Source organism: Pinus tabuliformis, chromosome 5_2 (assembly GCF_031772625.1).
Source record: "Pinus tabuliformis cultivar Carrire ecotype Pingquan chromosome 5_2, CPIR1, whole genome shotgun sequence".
Classification (NCBI taxonomy): Eukaryota; Viridiplantae; Streptophyta; class Pinopsida; order Pinales; family Pinaceae; genus Pinus; species Pinus tabuliformis.
In genome coordinates this window covers 937,347,248-937,367,778 of record NC_142306.1, presented here as the reverse complement: position 1 = coordinate 937,367,778, position 20,531 = coordinate 937,347,248, and the positions used below count along the sequence as shown (strand labels likewise).

The following is a 20,531-nucleotide window of genomic DNA, read 5'->3' as shown; positions in this document are numbered from 1 at the left end:
CACATTCATAGTATTGGCAGAGCAACATACGTCATTGGATAGATTGTTATCCCAAACAATGGAACAAAATTTTAGAATTAGTTGGTTTGATTTTAATAATTTCATAATTTATGAGTTTTAATAAATATAATTAAGAAGGCATCACAGAGATGATAAGCATTTTGATTTTTAATGATCTTACAAGTTCTTTCAATTAAGAGGCATCACAGAGCCAGCAATCACAACGAAACACACAAATCACGCAGACACCTACTCTCTTGGATATATAAACAAAGAAATTAAGACAATAGTGTGATCCTCAATTTAAACGAAGTCAATGTGATGTATGATATCTGTCCTTTATTCCCAGTCCCATTTCAAGCATAAATACCTTGCTTCAGCCTCTCTGATCCATTAGTAAACTTAAATTATTCCATAGACATTCTTCAGATTGTGTTCATGCCAAAGGTGAATGAATGAGATTAATTACCCTGCAGCAGATGTTAGCATGCAATTACCGAATAAATGAAGACGTACAATACGGTAACTTGTCAGACATTAGGAGCATAATTTGCGAGAAGAATATAAGATTCAGATTACTCTTGTCAATGCAAATCAAGATTTTCCTACAAAATGGACTACAATGTTTAAATATTCACTTATAAAGTCGATCCACAAAGATTCCAGTCCATGGACCCCTTCTGGTAGAACTCTCCTTTGTATAGGAGGCAGAGATGGGGAACGAATTGAATCATGGATAATTGTGCACCAAATAACAAACGTTATTGTTGATCTGATGAAGAATAATCAGTACCTCCCATAGGCTTTAGCTTTTGTTTTGCTGAGAGATGAGATCTTCAAGCTCATGAACCACAGCATCATAGCAAAAGATGTATTGATCCTGGATGCAGTTAATCAAGATAAAGAAGAACTATCGTCGAGTGTAAAACAAATTCCTAAAATGGGAAAGTGAAATTGTAAGTAATTTAAATTACTTCTTTGTTAAAGACTTATTTACCTGGGTCTGAACCATGCCTAAGCGCTGGTTTCTGAATTGACGTATTGTTGCGCTGATATCCAGGGCAGATACATCACCTTCCAGAATTCTGTGAATGGTGTGACTTATGGTACAAAATGCACCAGTTCTTCCTATGCCAGCACTGTAAACACCGCCAAACAATCAAATTATACATCTGTCCACACGAATATGTATATAGTTAATATGCATAAGAGATTTCAGCAATAGATACTCAACCTGCAATGTACAACAAATGGACCCAACTTTGGAGGTATCAAATATAGCCTTTTAATAAGTTCACGGACTGATTGAGTAGTGTTAGGAACTCCATGGTCTGGCCAGTCAGGATACTGAAGATGAAGAACAGACAAGGGGGGCTCCTCTGACTGCATTGAGAAGAAGCAAAGCCGTTACATTTAGACAACTTTGCCAAATCAGTGGAACGTCCACGGCTGAAACTTAATGCACAATGGAATAAAATAAAACATTTAAAGGATATATTAGATAACTCAGAAGAATATAAAGGTAACTTCCCTCGTGATCCCAAGAACCTCTAAGATCCTAGTTGAGGAGAAGAAGAGTTAACAGAAAAACTTTATTATTTTAAACCTTACTGATGTATTATAACATAAATGGAATTCCCACAGTGCATTATGCCTAAAACTCGACCAAGCTACTGTGGACTTTTCTATGGAATGCTCTGACTCGTGAGCATCTGAACTTTCAGGCAAGAGCAGCTCTCCAATACTATGAGTGAAGAAATAATAAAGCAGGTTAATGTTGAGTTATTTCAGAGATCATTGGGCTTAATTCATAGCATGAGTGCATAGCTTGGGTAAACTTAGACAATCTCTCCAAGGTTAACACCCAACTAATTTTCGATAGTCTAGCTCCTTCCTGACTGGTTTCTTTAAATAATAGTGTATGGATGTTTTCCTTGTCGGTGCTTCGAAGGCAAACCTATGCATGACTCATGTATTTTTGTTCCCGAGTCTTATATTACCAAATCACAAAAACACATCATGTACAATTGAGAATTTGCTCCTTCCAACCGCCATAGAAGAGCTATTATATCAGACTGAGCCCCATGATCCGAGTCCTAAATATAGTTTCTAACATATAGTGAATCCAATTATGTAAATTGTGTTTATGGAGGATCATGTCCTTTAGCACAAAGTGGGCCCTTTAGAATGGTCATATTGCATGTGTTCTATACATATGACAATGTTCTTGAGTACGCATCATCATTGTATCATTCGAACATTTATTTATCACATTCTTTTCTTCCAACATTATGGATTTACGCCATTTTCTGTGATGGTGGAGCATTCAACTCGGTAATCGACATAAATATATATTTTTAATGATGAATGATGATCTTTACATAGAAGGGCAAGGCCCCTGGCTTATATATTGCCTCAGGTCCCTGTTGGTGAAAGGGCAAAAGGGCATGATCTTTTGATTACAACTTATTAGATTTTTACATAACATTGTTCTCCTCATGAAAAGATGCTTTGTCCTAACGAAATGCTTTTGTCTCCCAACAGGGTTTTTCAGGTTCTTCCACTTGATAACGTACTCTTTAATTATTCGAGACTGTAATTTTTTTTCCCTGGTGGTAACAATTCCTTCTGGTTCTAAAACAAACTTGCCTTCATCATCTAAATATCAGAAGCATTGTTTGTGCTGATTGGTATTTGCCCAATGCCTTTTTAAGACAAGATACACGGAAAGCATTGTGAACTCGATTATTATCTGGAAGACTTAAGTTGTATGCTACTTCGCTGATCTTTTTGTTAATCTGGTACAATCCATAAAACTTTGGCACCAATTTGTTTTTCCCTTTCCGCTTTAGGGATAATTGCTTGTAAGGCTGAAGTTTAACAAATACCCATTCTCCAACTTCAAATTCTCTCTGTGTTCTATGTTGGTCGGCTTGCTGCTTCATTTGATTTCTCGCAATACTTGATTTTCTTTTAACACTTGAAAGATTTTTGAGTTTCTTCTAACTAATCCTTGACTGCTGGAACTTTTGTCTCGGTGATGGCTAAGTCCTTCCATTTAGGAGGTTCATATCCGTACAGAGCTTGAAATGGGGTCATTTTTGCAGAAGTGTGATAAGTTGAATTGTACTACCATTCAGCGAGTTGTAACCATTGAGCCCACTTACTTTGTTTGTTTGCTGCATAACAACGAAGGTAAACTTCTAAATGTGTATTGACAGTTTCTGTTTGAGGATGATATGCAGAACTCATATTGAGGTACGTTCCGATATGTTTGAAAAACTCCTTTCAAAAATTCCCTTTACATTTAGTGTCTCTATCACTAACAATGACCTTGTGAAATCCACGTAATTTGTAGATATTTTTGCAAAATATCCCAGCAATCTCTTAAACTGAATCTGATTTCTTCATTCCAATGAAGTGTGCATATTTAGTGACTCTGTCAACTACTACGAGAATATTGTCCTTGCCATTAGACACGGGTAACCCTTCGATAAAATGCATTGATATTTCCTCCCATTTTTGATTTGGAATGTTTAAGGGATGGAGCAATCTGGGTGTCCTAATGTTTTCATTTTTATTTCTCTGGCATTTATTGCAATCTGCTACTCATTATTCATTCCCTTCCAGAAAGAAAAAAAAAAAAAAAAAAAAAAAAAAAAAAAAACTGACGTGCATTATTATAGGTTTTAAAGAACCCTACATGTCCGGTTGATAGTGAGTCATGGGACACTTTGAGAACTTTGGCTTTAAATTTAGAATTTGGACTTAGGTAAATTCTCCCCTTGTACCACAGAATATCGTTTTTCCATTCAAATCTTGAATTCTAAGGAAGTTTATTGATTATAACACTTGTTTCTGGATCTTTTGCATACTCACTTCGAATTTCATTAAGCCATTATGGGATAGCAACTGAAATTGTCAGTAATGACGATTCTTCGTCTTTTCTGGACAGAGCATCAGCTACTACGTTGTCCTTCCCTTTCTTATGTAATATATCCATGTCGAAGGTGGCAATTTTTTCGATCCACTTTTGTTGTTCTGTAGATAGTGTTTTTTGTTGGAGGAGGTGTTGAAGACTATTATGGTTTGTTCGTATTAAGAACTTACTTCCCAAGAGATATTGTCTCCACTTGGCTAATGTGTGCATAATGGCAAGCATTTCTTTGTTATATGTAGACTTGAGATATTCTTTCTTGTTGAGCTCACTGCTTTCAAACGCGATTGGGTGACCTTCCTGCATTAATACTACTCCTATGCCAAAACCTTAAGCATCACATTCAATTACAAACGGCTTTGAAAAATATGGATTTGTTAATACAAGTGCATTGGACATAATTTCCTTCAAATATTTAAAACACCCTTTTGCTTTATCATCCCATCGAAATGAGTTCTTCTTTAGAAGTTTCGTTATGGGTGCGGTTACATGGTCATAGTTTTTAATAAACCTTCGATAGTACCCAGTCAATCCTAAAAATCCTCTTAACTTGGAGATGTTAACTGGTTTGGGCCATTCTTTTATAGCCTTGATCTTATTAGGATCTACTTTTACTCCTTCCTTGGATATTATGTGTCTGAGGTACTCTACTTCTTTTCCGAAGGTGCACTTGGACATCTTTGCATAGAACTGATGTTCTTCTAATATAGTGAGAACTTGCTCCAGATGTTGTAGATGTTCCTTCCATGTTTTGCTATAGATTAGAATATCGTCAAAGAACACTAACACAAACTTCCTTAAATATGGACAAAATACCTCATTCATGGTGGCATTATTTAATCTGAAGGGAATTACCTTAAATTCTTAATGACCTTCGTGTGTTTGAAACGCAGTTTTTGCTATGTCTTCCAACCTTATCCTTATTTGGTAATACCCTGATCTCAAATCTAATTTTGAAAAGTATTTAGCTCCATGTAGTTCATCCAGCATTTCATCGATAAAAGGAATTGGAAATTTGTTCTTAATCATTATCTTGTTTAGCCCTTGATAATCTACGCATAGTCTAAATGATCCATCTTTTTTTCGAACTAATACAACTGGAGCAGCATATGGACTTCTAATTTTTGTGATAATACCACATTTTAAAAGATTTTAGACTAATCTCTCGGTTTCAATTTTTTGATGATGTGGATATTGATATGGTTTGATGTTGACGAGATTTGATCCTGATTTAACTTTTATTGTGTGCTCAATTTCTCTTTTAGGAGGCATCTTCATTGGAAGATCTTGGAACACTTTTTGTGCTTTTGAACTAGTTCTTGAACTTCAAGTGACTCTTCATTAACTAGATTTGAAGTTAGCATCTCTAATTGATGACACTACACTAAATAAGTTGGTGTTCCCTTTCGAATCATTTTCATCATCTGGGATGATGATAAAATTTGATTCTTTGAGGGTTGGAACCCATCTAACTTGTATTTCTGCCCTTCCCATTTAAATTCTATAAATTGCTTTTGATGGTTGGCAGAGTAACTGCCTACGATTTGTAAACATTGGATACCTAGGACCACATCAACTCCTAATGGTACAGTGTAGAACGGAGACTGTAGACTATAGTCTTGAATCAGTGATTTGAATTTATGGAATTTCCCTACTTTTTCAATTTTCTTACCGTCCGCTACCATAACTTTCATGTTGAGCATAAGAAACGCGAAAAAGTTGAACCTTTTCGCCATAGTTGAGTCGAAAAAGTTGTGGGTGCTACCGGTATTGATTAGAACCATTACATTGCTCTTTTTTATATGACCTTTTAACTTTAATGTATGGGGCTGAGATATACCAGTCATGGTCGATAATGACACTTGCGGAATATTCTCGTTATCTGGTTTTAGAGCAAATTGTGGAGAATCTTCAATCTCTTCTATGTCTAATTCTTCACTGTCTGAATCATTGGTTGCTTCACATGTATACAGGTTCTTGGTTTCTTTTCCTTTAGCATATCTATGCTTAGGGTCCCATTTTTTGCCACAACATTTGCACTTACCTTCTTTCATTCTTTGCATTTCCAAATTAGTTTTTTCTCCTTCACGAAGATGTGGTGGAACATATTTTGTATTATCCACGTTCGTAGTTTGGGGAAACCTTTGTCTCGAATATACTCTTTCAACTTTTGGCCATTACATCTTTCGTGCTTCTTTTCAACAACTTGTGAATTTGTCTTCTTCCTCTATAGAAGGGATTTCATGAAGCTCAAGCACCGCCTGGAGATGGGGTTTAAGTCTCGTGATGTATGATTGAATGAGACGAGTTTCTGATAATCCAGGTACTCGTGTAGCTAAGGTTTCCCATTTTTGAGTGTATTCGTCCACATTTACTTTTTGTTGTAGTCTAGTGAGTGCTGAGAAGAACTCTTCTTTCTTGACACCTTGGAACCTCTTAAAGAATGCATTTTTGAATTTCTTCCAACTGATAGAAAGCGTCGTCTTCTTCCACCACATATACCAATTATATGCTTCGCCTTCCATTTGCATGGATGCATGCTTGATCTTCTCATCATCATTGTCAATACCGTAAATCTCGAAATACTCTTCTGCTTTATTGAACCATGCAACACTGCATTTCTTGTTACCGTCAAATTTGGAGAGCTCAAGTTTTGCTCTTCATTGATATGTAGTAATTGGTGGAGTGAAGAAGGGGTATTGATTCGAGAACTGCATATTTGAGTATTGATTCCAGAGCTACATATTTTGAAAATTCGTGTTACTATTTTGTTGATTAGGTATGGAAGATGTTTTTGGAGACTCAGGGGTTTCATGTGAGTCTGATGAGTTTGATGTACTCGAAGAATTTGGATGTTGAGTACCTTCGTTATTTTGGGGTGTTTGATCAAGTGTAATTTTCAACTTGTCACAAATACAGGTCAACATCACCATTGCTTGTTCATGAGCTATTGAGGCTGCATTATGATTTCGGTCAACCTTATTTGAAAAGATCATATGATCCTTTTAAAATTTGTTATGATTTTGCTCGAGCTGACTCTCTATTCTCTTCGTTGTATCCTGGAGTTCCTCAATTTTTTCGGCATGTCCGTTGACCTTAGTTTCAAGATCTATCATTTTTTTGTTAAAATCGGCCATCGACATTGATGAAAACATTGATCGGGTTTGTGGTGGAGTATATTTATCCAGCTTAACTATTTTTTTTTACTTAACCCTCATTTTTTTATTAACTATGGTGGTAATCTTTTATATATATATATATATATATATATATATATATATATATATTATTTTTTAAATCACTTCATAAATATTAATTAATATATATGGTTATTATATATTAATAAATTATATAGTTATAAATCATATAATAAATTAATATTACAACTATATAGGCACTAATATAACTATAGCGTGACTCGTTGAATTATTATTTTTTTGAATCGGCCGAAATAGTTGATGTGTAGTTAGGCAAGCAGTTGAGCCATAGGAGGTAGGTAGGCGGCGCGTTACGGTGGATGTGTTGGCTGTCAGCGTGGACAAGGGTGGGTCAGACAGCAAGTGAAACTAGACGCGACAGACAGCGAATGAGACAGCGGGGCTAAACAGCGAGTGAGACAGCGGGGCTAGACGAAGAATATATGGACAGTGGAACAAAGGTGGCGAATCGGGAATGGCGGTCGAGAAAGAGGGGACACGAGAAAAGCAGCAGAGGAGATGAGAGCAGAGCGGTGGGGTCTGTGGTGAAATACCAGGGTAACAAGGAACAAAGACAACGACGGTTGGATGGGTGAATCAGAAAGAGTGGAATATAGCAGAGAGAAAAACAGTGACAACAACATGACTGGAGCAGCAGGTAACCGAGGAGCGACCCGCTCTAATACTAAATGGAGCATACGAGTCAGTAATAGACATAAGTATATATTTTAATTGATGAATGATGATCTTTACATAGAAGGGCCCCTACTTATATATTGCCTTGGGTTGCCTCTTGGCAAAAGGGCACGATCGAAAGCCTAATTAATCTATGATTGCAACTTACTAAATTTTTACATAACAAATGGATATGGTACTCAATTGTTTGGTTCAATACAACTGGTGTCAGAGCTAGTTCGAACCTCTCTAACCTATGGCCAAACTAGTTGTTGATGACAGCAAAACTTCACAACACTAGCCAAATTCATTAGTCATTTGACTCTTAGCCCTACAGCCCATCCTTTACTGCCAGATCGCTTGCTTATGCTCATATGAGTTAAACATTCAACTGGCTTATAGACTTTGCAACCTTCACAATTGAACAGACATATCACGACTTTCGGATCATTTGTTTATGCTCATACGCGTTAAACATTCAACTGGCTTACAGACTACGCAACCTTCACAATTAAGGATTGACAGTATAGACTTTGAATAACCTAAGAGTCCCATAACTTTAGACTCTCAAATGCACTCTTATGCACCTACGCAGGCACGCATAACTCTACCTAAGATAACCCAATGATCCGAGTTAACTCAACTCCCGGATTTAACCAAGATCTTTTACTTCCGTGATGTTGTTAGAATTGCATTTAAACGAGCATAAAAGAACATCTATGCATGTTGTAAAGAAGGAACATGACAAGAATCAACAACATAAAACACAAGATGTTGAAAATGGAGTTCGTCCAGGAGGGACTACGTCTCCAGGTGATCCAGGTGGATCTTCAGATACAATGGCATGGAAAACCTGAAAATCAAAGTGCTCAAAATGAAGTCGACCCAAGACCAAAGCGTATATCTCATCGTCCTGATTCCAACGGCGCGAACAACATTTCAATCCGAATCCGAATGATGAAGTTATCGCGAAAAGAAGGTTGCTTTGTTCCTTAGGAAAATGAGGCATTTTCCTTTAAAAATGGACTTTTAAGCTTTAAAAGGCAAAATCGCAATCGGCACATCGAAAGGGGTGGACTTAAGGAGCACAGCGGAATCCCCCGATCAGCGATCTCCAATTAGATCGGATCAACAGAATCAGTATCGGCGATATCGAGGTAATCAACATTGGCGATTGGAGGTGCGATCGGCCGATGTCGATATCGGCGATCGGGGGTGCGATCGGCCGACGCCGATATCAGTGATTGGCGATCGGAAGGTGGCAAAGTTGGCCTTGGACCTCAGCAACTTGCGATTGCGATATCGGGCCCGGACCCGATAATTTTTGAAATCCGGGTAAACAGTTTTTGGTCGGGTTTTAGTGTTTTACGGGGTTTTTAGTGTATTATCGCTTCAATGATAAAAAGACTATTTTGAAGGCTTCGTTGCACCCACCGACCCTTCCATTCAAATGGCCTCTATTTTATGCCAAACAACCCCAATTTAAGAGGGATTTGTCCTAACAGAGGCACTATAAAGTCCGATGATTGGAAAAAGCAAGTGGGGAGAGGATTTTTAGCACATTGTTTAAGGCAGGAGACCTTTCCGGTGGCCGATAGTGCATTTTGTCTGTTTTGGACAAGTTTTAGATGTTTTCAGCCCCTCTCAACGCCACAAACACATTGGTGTTGCCCACTTCTCCATCTGAGTTCTTCTGTTCTCAGCCATCTTTCAGAATGGAGGTATAAGCCTCTTTTGATGTATCAAATGATTGCATTCTCTTCTTTTTATGCCATTTAATATAAAGGCCTCCCCATTGACCGAGCAGGGCCCGAAGACGTAGTCCAAGTTGGACGAACTCCGTTATCAAGTCTTTGTGTCTTCCTTCATGCTTTTTATGCGTTTCTTCTTCTTTTCTTGTGTGCACATTATAATTCTGTGTTAAGCTGCAATTTTTACATGTGATTCTTTTCATACATCTATAAGTGAAAGTATCCTGGATCAAGTGGTATCAGAGTAGGTCTTTTTAGATGTGAATTGCATGTTTGTATGCTAACAAGAGATAGACTCCGAAGAGGCGAAGGGGAATTAGAGCCTTTCGATCCCGAAGCGGGGCGTGCACATCGAAGGAGAAACATGGCAAAAGATGAAGCTCATCTTGAAGAGGAGCGCAATTTCCGTAAGACTTTCTATTTAATGGCAGAGAATATCAGTCAGCTAGTTTTAAGGCTGGAGAAAGCAGAGGAGAGAAACCCAGAAGGACAAGGTTCAGCACATGGGAATGGTGGAGAAGAACCGCCTCCTCCTTCTGGGAGTTAAGGTTCTCCTTCCTCTCACCACCATAATCCAGTCAATATTGCTTATTCCGGTGTTTATCAGTGGTGGTATACAATTGGCTTACGCACTAACGAATATCTTTATGTTGGAGCTCTTTTCTTGCTATTTCTTTCTGTCATCTTTTTAATACCGGGTAGGTTACATCTACAACCTGAATGGAGACCAAGTCAAAGGATGCATCTAAGAAGCCTTTCTTTAAATTAGATGTTAAATTTGATCTTCCTATGTTTAATGGTGAAAGCAATGCAGAAAAGCTTAATAATTGGATTAGGCATATTGAGGTCTACTGCAGGATTCAGCAAATCGTGGAGGATGAGGCAAAGATTCAACTGGCTTCTCTACGGCTGAGTAGCACAGCTCTCGTTTGGTGGGAGAGCAGATTACAGAGCAGTAAGAATGTGGGTAAACTCTTTTCCTCATAGCTTGATTTTATTTCTGCGTTAAAGGAATAGTTTTATCCCTTAGGATACAAACAAAAAGCTTTAATGAATTGGCAGTATTTAAGGCAAGGCAAAGGTCAGGATGTTCAGAGTTTTACAGAGGAGTTTAGAAAGCAAGCATTGCAATTAGGTATTGCACTTGATACACCTGAAGTTGTAACTAAGTATATTGGCTCATTGCACAGTTATATTAGGCATTCATTGTTGTTGTTTGAACCAACCACTATTGACTCAGCCAGTGTAAAGGCAATTCATATTGAGAACAGGGGCAAAAATGAAAGAGATGATCATTCCAGAAAACCACCGTTCAAACCTCCCAATGACAAATCTAAAGTGAAATGGAAGGGAAAGGAGAAGAAAACAGCAGCAGCCAAAGAAGGAGAACGGTCGTATTGCAATCACTGCAAAAAGGAAGGCCATGATGACGATCACTATTGGAAGCAGCACCCAGAAAAGCGTCCAAAGAAGTATGGAGGAAAAGGGAAGCAGAAGACAGTGGCAACAGCGCAGCAAGACCTTGGATCGAATTCGGGAGATGAAGCATTGATCACAACAGTAGGAACAAAAGGTACTCTTACACCTCATGTCAATTCTGAATCGCATGAAGGCACCAGTTCTGTAAATGAGTCCCTTCCTAGTGACCGAAAGAGAATTGAACTGTTTCATATCAGAGTTGTAAATCATACTAAAGTTGAAACTATGTTTGATACTGGGCCCCAAGCAAACTTAATTACAAGATCCTTGGTAAAGAAACTTGGCTTCGAAACAAAACCACACCCGAAACCTTACCCGCTTGGATGGATACATGATAAAGCAAAACTGAATGTAACTAAACAATGTAAGGTCAAATTTGTAATTGCTTCTAAGCTAGTAGACGAAGTAGAACTCGATGTAATACCACTAGATATATGTGGCATGGTGTTAGGGAGCCCATACCTGTATGATAGAAACGCAGTCTTCTTTCGTCATGAAAACAAATACCAAATAACAAAAGATGGGGTAGAATATATCGTAAGGGCTCATCAAAATAAAATCAATGTCAGCCTTGTAAGCGCTAGACAAATGAAAAAACTGGTGAATTCTGGTAAAGGTTGCATGCTTATGGTTGTAAGGGAAAAAGAGGTAGAATTCAATGATGCTTTCCAAGGTTGCGATCAGGAACATAAACGGGAATTATCTGAACTAATTTCTAATTATGATGAGCTGTTTCAAAAACCTAAGGGATTACCTCCAAAGAGAGAAATCCAACATGAAATCCATTTGCAACATGACGCTCCTTTGCCAAATATTGGCATGTACAAGATGTCGACTATTGAGATGGAGGAAATCAACAAACAAGTGCAGGAATCGCTGGACCAAGGGGTCATCAGGCCGAGCACCTCTCCGTGTGTGGCTCACCGATTGTTTTAGTGCCAAAGAAAGACGACACATGGAGGATGTGCGTGGATTACCACGCGCTAAACAAAATTACGATGAAAAATCGCTACCCCCTTCCACTCATAGATGATTTATTAGATCAATTAAAAAATGTTGTTTATTTCACCAAGTTGGATTTGCGCAGTGGTTATCACCAGGTCCGAATCGTAGAACAGGACATGTGGAAAACCGCCTTCAAGACCAAACAGGGGTTGTTCGAATGGATGGTGATGCCATTCGGACTTTGCAACGCTCCAGCCACTTTTATGAGGGTCATGAATGATCTCTTTCGGCCTTTCATTGATGAATTTGTTCTTGTATATTTAGATGATATACTTATCTTTAGTAAGAGTTGGGCTGAGCATGTGTGTCATGTAAAGAAAGTGCTTGATGTACTGAAAAAAGAAAAACTCTTTGTAAAATTGTCAAAGTGTGAGTTCGGGAAAACCTCTTTGGGTTACCTAGGTCATATTGTTGGTCATGGTCAGTAAAAATTGATCCCTCTAAAGTTGAAGCAATTGTAAATTGGCCTAAGCCTACTAATGTAACCGAGGTCCGTAGCTTTTTAGGTGAAATCCAGTATTGGAGGAGATTTATTGCTAATTTCTCTGTTATTGCAGCACCTTTGCACACATTGACAAGTGTGAAACAGGGCTTCCAATGGGGAGGAAGACAGCAGAGGTCCTTCAAAACATTGAAGGAAAAGATCAGCACTGCGCCAGTCTTAGCATTACCCAATCTCCAACAGCAATTCGAGATTGAAACCGATGCTAGCGGTTATGCCATGGGAGCTGTATTGATGCAGCGAAAGAAGCCGATTTGTTACCATTCTGAGAAGTTTTCTCAAGCTGTGATAAACTATCCCACATATGACAAGGAGCTTTATGCCTTGGTGCAGAGTGTGAAAAAGTGGAAACACTACCTGATCGGAAAGGAGACCATCATCCATACGAATCATCAGCCCTTGCAGTACCTTCAGTCACAAACCAAGTGACAGCAATCTCGTATTTCAGGTGGATGGGTTTTCTTCAACAGTTTCATCTGGTAATAAAATATAAGAAGGGCACTAGCAATAAAGTGGTCGATATGCTATCTCACCCTCCTATTTCTACTTTTGTTATTTTGCATAATGCTTCATTATCTTGTGAGAGTTATGCTGAACAATATGCTAACGATGATGACTTTAAGGAAATTTATGCAAAACTAACCCATGGTCCACAGGTGGACAACTATCACTTGCAGGAGAAATTGTTGTATCACCTTGGTAAATTGTGTATTCCCACAGGGGAAAGAGTACATGTAATTCGAGAGGCCCACACCTCTCTTGTGTCTGGACACTTTGGTGACAAAAATACTTTATGTCATGTACAAAGATTTTGTTTTTGGCCTCATATGAAAAACATTGTGACTCGCTATGTAAAAGGGTGTGTGATGTGTTCTATTTCAAAGCCCTCTAATAGAAAACTCAGGCTCTACACACCACTCCCTATTCCAAGTCGTCCATGGGAAAGTGTGTCAATGGACTTTGTAGGAGGTTTACCTTTGTCTAAAAAGAGTCACGACTATTTGTATGTTGTCGTTGACCATTTTAGCAAGATGTGTATTCTTATGCCTTGTAAAAAGCAGATTACTGCAGAGCAGACTGCTTCTCTTTTCTTTCAGCATGTTTGGGTCCATTTTGGATTACCCACATCTATTGTGTCAGATTGGGACTCGCTTTCTCGGAGAGTTTTGGACCAGTTTGTGGAAGAGGATGGACACCAAATTGAAAAGAAGCATGGCATTTCATCTGCAGACTGACGGACAGACAGAGGTTGTAAACCGTACCGTGGTACACTTGTTACGAGGCTATTGTGGGAAACATCCCAAGTTGTGGGATGAACATCTCCCCTATGTACATCATTCCTACAACCGAGCAATGCATTCATCTACGTAGTGTTCACCGTTTGAGACATGCTTTGGTTACCTGCCAAAGGACCCTTTTGATATGGTCTTTGGAAGGGAAGATGGCTCCAGTGGACGTAATGATAGGGACAAAGCTCAACAGTTCATTCAACGAATCTAATTGATTCACCAAGCAGTACAAGAGCAGTTGGAGAAAAGTCAAGCCTGTTACAAGGCTCAACATGACCAACACCGAGTCAACCACCAATTCCAAGTGGGCGACAAAGTATGGTTCCACATCAGCAAGGACAGGATGAAGGGAGAAGGGAAGAAGTTGCAACCCATCCGATATAGTCCATTCACCATATTGGAAAAGATTGGAAACAATGCCTTTCATCTTGATTTGCCGGTATATATGCAGATGTACTCAGTAGTGAATGTACAAAACCTAAAGCTGTATGAACCACCATTGATCATGGACACAGATGAGGTGGGCACAGTTCCTACAGTCGATGATTTTGCACCAGAATATCTCGATGAGTTACTGGAGGACATCATCCTTAACAGAAGGACTAGGACTTCACAACGAGGAGATGTGGAATACCTTCGAGTGGGTTTTAAGGGAATGCACCCCAGCAAGGCCAAATGGCTGGAGAAGGAAAAGGTGAGGGAACAATTCCCTCACTTGCCAATTGACTAGTGAAAGCTTTTGGCGGTCCAAAAGCTCCTCAATGGGGAGGATTGATCCAGGTGGATCTTCAAATACAATGGCATGGAAAACCTCAAAATCAAAGTGCTCAAAATGAAGTCGACCCAAGACTAGAGCGTAGATCTCGTCGTCCTGATTCCAACGGTGCGAACGACACTTCAATCCGAGTCTGGATGATGAAGTTATCGCGAAAAGAAGGTTGCTTTGTTCCTTAGGAAAATGAGGCATTTTCCTTTAAAAATGGACTTTTAAGCTTTAAAAGGCAAAATCGCAATTGGCACATCCAAAGGGGCGGACTTAAGGAGAGCAGCAGAATCCTCCGATCAGCGATCTCCGATTATCGGCGATCGGATCGGCGGAATCAGTGTCGGCGATATCGGGGTAATCGGCATCGGCGATCAGAGGTGTGATCGGCCGACGCCAATATCGGCGATCGGGAGTGCGATCGGCCAACGCCGACATCGGCGACCTAATTAGTCATGGCTAATTAGAATATTCGATTTTGCTCAATTTTGCCTTCTATAGTTATTTGTAAATAAAAGCCTGAGGAAAAGGGGACATAACTCACTTTTCGAATAAAAGTCACTTCCTAGCAGCACAACGTTGTGACTTAAAGAGGAGCCAAGGGGGGCCAAAGGACCACGCAGAGATGGGGCCCACGCAGACACTTGGAGGGACTGCGTAGATGGAAAAGGAACACATGGCAAGAGGGGATTACATTGGAGAAGGTGAGCCTTGGGATTGGGAGAGGCCAATGCTATAAAGGAGAGAGGAGCCCCCTCATTTTGTCCTTCAATTATGAGCATTTGAGCTAGTCACTTGAACTTGGAGCAAGCTGGCTGTTTAGCCTGTCTGCAACACTGTTTAGTGCACTGAGTGTCTTCGTTCGGAGATCTCACCCTTAGCCCCAGGGGACTTTGAGTGCCTACTTGGGCAAGGTATTTTCAGCAGTCTTTTTGCAGTAGTTTTGATCTTTGGCATTGAGGTGGAGCTGAGCATTGGAAGACTGCGCAGTCTTGAGAGAGAGGGACGCAGTTCTTCTGGGAGCAGTTCCGGATTGAGGATTTGTGGAGGAGTTGAGCTGGGATATTGAGCAAGGGATCAGCTCTTGCATATTGGAGTGGTTTGGCAGAGTTTCAGGCAGTATTTTGGAGGATTCTACTCAGTGGCAGCGCAGGGCCTTGAGGGATTGCGTGATTCCCCAAGGGGGCGATTTTTGGGGGTCGACCATTTCAGAAAAGCTTTCTGGGTTTTTCTGGGTTTTCTGAGTAGGGGCGGATTCCAAAGTTTCAGCATTTTCTGAGGAGGGGAACAGCCCCAAATCCACATTTGATTTCCAGCAGTAGCAACAGCACGGCAGTTTTCCAGCAGCATCCACGCAGAGGCCATTCCTTTGTTATTCTGAGTGTATTTCTTCACTTGCCTGGTGCAAGTCGAGGTGCCATCCTTCTGATCACCTCTTGTACTCATTCCATTACTCAATATAATAAAATGGCTTAGCATTTCTCTCTGCATTTCTCGAGTATCTACTTATATTATTACATGTTACACCACGGTTATTTTTATCATTTTGAGTTTCCCAGTTATTATATTATTTGTGCGTATTTGGTTGGAGTTTACTGGGGTTTTGGGGAAAATCTTTGAAACGAGATATTACAAGCGAGCGGAAAAGTTCCCCGATATACAGGGCCTTGGACCTCAGCGACTTGCGATTGCGATATCGGGCCCGGACCCGATAAGTATATATGCCCAATTTAATAATTTTTAAAATCCGGGTAATCAATTTTTGGTCAGGTTTTAGTGTTTTACGGGGTTTTTAGTGTATTATCGCTTCAACGATTAAAAGACTATTTTGAAGGCTTCGTTGCACCCGCCAACCCTTCCATTCAAATGGCCTCTATTTTATGCCAAACAACCCTAATTTAAGAGGGATTTGTCCTAACAAAGGCACTATAAAGTTCGATGATTGGAAAAAGAAGGGGGAGAGAATTTTCAGCACACTGTTCGAGGAAGGAGATCTTTCAGGTGGCCGATAGTGCATTTTGTCTGTTTTGGACAAGTTTTAAATGCTTTCAGCCCCTCTCACCCACTTCTCCATCTGAGTTCTTCTATTCTCAGCCATCTTTCAGAATGGAGGTATAAGCCTCTTTTGATGTATCAGATGATTGCATTCTCTTCTTTTTATGCCATTTAATATAAAGGCCTCCCCATTGACCGAGTAGGGCCCGGAGACGTAGTCCGAGTTGGACGAACTCCGTTATCAAGTCTTTGTGTCTTCCTTCATGCTTTTTATGTGTTTCTTCTTCTTTTCTTGTGTGCACATTATAATTCTATGTTAAGCTGCAATTTTTACATGTGATTCTTTTCATACATCTATAAGCGAAAGTATCTTGGATCACCAGACCCCGGTGTCAAGATGGTGTAGGCCGCTGCATTAAGTGCTGGAAAGGGTGATGATGTACATGCATGTGTTTTCTCTATCATACAAGGAATATGCCTTCACGCAAGAGTGGCTCCAAGAGATGTTCCACTGCAGGAACTCATTTAAAAAAGGACTCCTATCAACATGACGTATGTTAATAATGAGCATCCCGCCAACATGGCATCAAAGGGATCTCAATCCAAACATACATGGCGACAACATGAGTATCCCGTCAACATGTCGACAAAGGGATCTCAATCAAAACATGAAAATAAGTACATCTCACATCAAGAACAAAACAAGATCCCACATCAAACATCAAACAGGGATCTATACAGCACAATGCATCTCAAGCAAGAAACAAAGAAGTACATGATCACACTGCATATACCTCACATCAAGGAGTTATCTAGAGAAGAGGATGATAAACTGTTGGGTCAACATTTTTTGGCATCATTTGGATCTTTTCATCACCTTATCTTTCGTCATATCAGCAATTACTCTTCAGTGCGTTTCTTGTTTGGGTGGAGACTCCATTTTTTTTCATTTATTTTTCCTAGACAAGAAGCCTCCCTCATATCTACTTGTTTGTTGCTTTTTGGATCCTAGAATTAGATTCATTGTTCAAGTGGCGACTCCACCTATTTCATCTCTTGATTTTCTTGAGCAGAGATCTCTCTCTACCATCCATTTGGTCCCTCATTATTCATCATGGATTATTCGTTTAAACCATCATCAAATAGGGATCTATACAGCACAATGCATCTCAAGCAAGAAACAAAGAAGTACATGATCACACTGCATATACCTCACATCAAGGAGTTATCTAGAGAAGAGGATGGTAAACTGTTGGGTCAACATTTTTTGGCATCATTTGGATCTTTTCATCACCTTATCTTTCGTCATATCAGCAATTACTCTTCAGTGCGTTTCTTGTTTGGGTGGCGACTCCATTTATTTTCATTTATTTTTCCTAGACAAGAAGCCTCCCTCATATCTACTTGTTTGTTGCTTTCTGGATCCTAGAATTAGATTCATTGTTCAAGTGGCGACTCCACCTATTTCATCTCTTGATTTTCTTGAGCAAAGATCTCTCTCTACCATCCATTTGGTCCCTCGTTATTCATCATGGATTATTCGTTTAAACCATGTCATTTTACTGATGATCTCCATGATTTACCGGAAGTGGCCATTTCTAATTTACCTTTGTTCTCGGGTGGTGGTTCAGTCGTTGTTAGAAGGCATTTATGGAGTTTTTATTGAATAACGGTCATGTATTGTAGACTTCCTCAATATGATCATGAAGATGTCAAAATGCATCTATTTGTCCTTTCTTTAGAGGGTGATGCTTTGAATTGTTTAATAATTGTCCTAAAGACTCTTTCACTTCTTTACAAGACATTTACAATGTTTTTAAAGATAGATATGGTGATCCAGATAGCTCGCCTTGTGCCCCTAAAATTGTGCAACAGAATGAAAGTAATCTTATAAAAGGTCCAGCTGTCGATGAAAGATTTCAAGACAATTCTTCATATCAAAATGTGCCATCCACCTGTACCATTGCAGATCAAATCCATGATAGTGGAAAAGCAAGGACAAATTACAAAATCAGTGTCGACAATGAAAAGGAAGATCAGAAGCAAATTATACAAGAACTAATGCGGCTGGTAAAAAATATGGAGATCAATCAAACTAATTACACCAATGATGTGAGAACTTTATGCACCCACCTGGAAAAACGTAATAAGGAGATGGAGATCATGCAAAATCAGCATGCTGAGGAAATTGAGGCCATGAAAACTAATCATGACACAGAAATTAGTTTTGTGCAAAGCAAGTTATTAGGCTTAGAGGAAAATATGACGACCATGAAAACTAATCATGATAGGGAAATTAATTTTATGCAAAACAAGTTATTAACTATGGATGAAGAAATGACTATCATGACATTCAATCATAATAATCAGTTGGCTACCATGCAAGCAAATCATAAGAAAGAGATAAACTCTATGCAGCATTGTTTGATGACCATAAATGAAAAGAACGATAAAGTAATAAAAGATATGGAAGAAAACCATGCCAGGGAAATCAGTGTTATGAAAGTTGAACACTCTAGCCAGATAGATGACATTACAACACAAGTACATAAATTTCAACAGCGGTTAGAGGATGAAAGAAACCAGGAAACATCAATAGATCAGGAGCCTCCTCATTTGTTGCAACAAGCTCCATCTTATTATGAGGAGGTCATTGGTTCGATTGAAAGGTGGTTAATTGAAGGTGATCCAGATAAAATTAAAAACGATAAAGATCAGATGCAAGATGAAGAAAGACATGTCATGCATATCTTACATATTTCATCTAAAGCAGAAAGTTCCACGTCATCAGTAATACAGCCTGCCACGAAGAAAAAGAGCAAGAGAAGGAAAATGAGAAGAAGATTTGACTCATCAGATGGCCGCGAGCAGCTTGATTTTCGGATAGGGAAAAGCCCTACCATATGCAGAATTGGACATGGCACATCCGACAAGCAGCCGACAGATTTGCCTGAAAGCAGGCAAATGCTCAGTATACACTACATTGAACACATCTGATGCCATGAGGCATCCTCTGTATTTCTAACCCTACTCCTTGTTTTTTCAGCGTTTTCATTTATGTTTTAGGATTAGATTTACTTTTCATGTTACTAGATAGTTAATAAATGAAGAGCTTATATATTTCATGTGGTTAATGTTATATGATGAATTTTGGATGGACGCTACTTATGTTTTATTGTGTGTTGTGTGGATGCAGATTCTGAATTCTCACATTCCTACAATGCAGCAACGTGTCCCCAAGTAGAGCCAGATGTTGACCACTATGTGTCAACTACCCATAGCAGTACACCCCCTTTTTCGCAAAAGGGATAGCGCTTGATCGATATGTCTGTGCCATTCGATTGTCATAATCAACCCAATCATGTTATGCTGTAAACCCAGTCTGCATGTGTAAATTGTAAATAATCTTAGCAGATCTGAGTCATGTATGTAAATTGCCTAGGAAAACCTAATTTTCTAGTGATAATCTACGTTCCGGAAGGTTTTTTGTCTCACCGATCCATGATCGGCAGAGTTTTCCTTCAACCTAACCCCAAAGCCCAAATGGATTTTGTCATTAGAATCTTAGGGGAATCCTAGTGTGCTAGGTCGAGTTTATGTAAAATTAATTTGGAAATAATCCTAACTATTTGGTTAGGTTATTACAAATTGCTTGATCTGCTAGATTATATTTGTGTCACAGAGCTGGGTGGTCTATGAGGGTCTATGTCAAATGGGTTTTCCCCTTTGAGATGTAAAATTGTAAAAGTCATGATGTAAAGTGTCTTGAGGGTTAGAAAATGTTTTATCCCTTCATAAGTCCTAAGTCCTAGGTCCTAGGTGATTTTTACAAAGGATCCAAAAATAAAAAATAAAAATATAAATAAAAAAAATTAAAAATAAAATAAAAAAATTAAAAATAACTAAAAGATAAAAAATAAATTTAAAAAAAAAAGTAA

At 39.1% G+C, this 20,531-nt stretch overlaps 1 protein-coding gene across 1 annotated transcript in view; it reads right to left on the bottom strand.

Annotated features, from left to right (window-relative positions):
- Positions 1–452: 452 nt before the first annotated feature.
- The window catches only part of LOC149162351 (protein-tyrosine-phosphatase PTP1-like), a 161,359-nt gene continuing 141,280 nt past the window's right edge, over positions 453–20,531 (bottom strand). The window contains exons 7-9 of the mRNA XM_089437227.1: positions 1,235–1,383; positions 998–1,139; positions 453–880 (exon numbers count right to left, since the gene is read on the bottom strand). Of these exons, the coding sequence (XP_089293353.1) occupies positions 806–880; positions 998–1,139; positions 1,235–1,383 (366 nt within the window). The 3' untranslated portion in view covers positions 453–805. The remainder of the gene's footprint in view (positions 881–997; positions 1,140–1,234; positions 1,384–20,531) is intronic.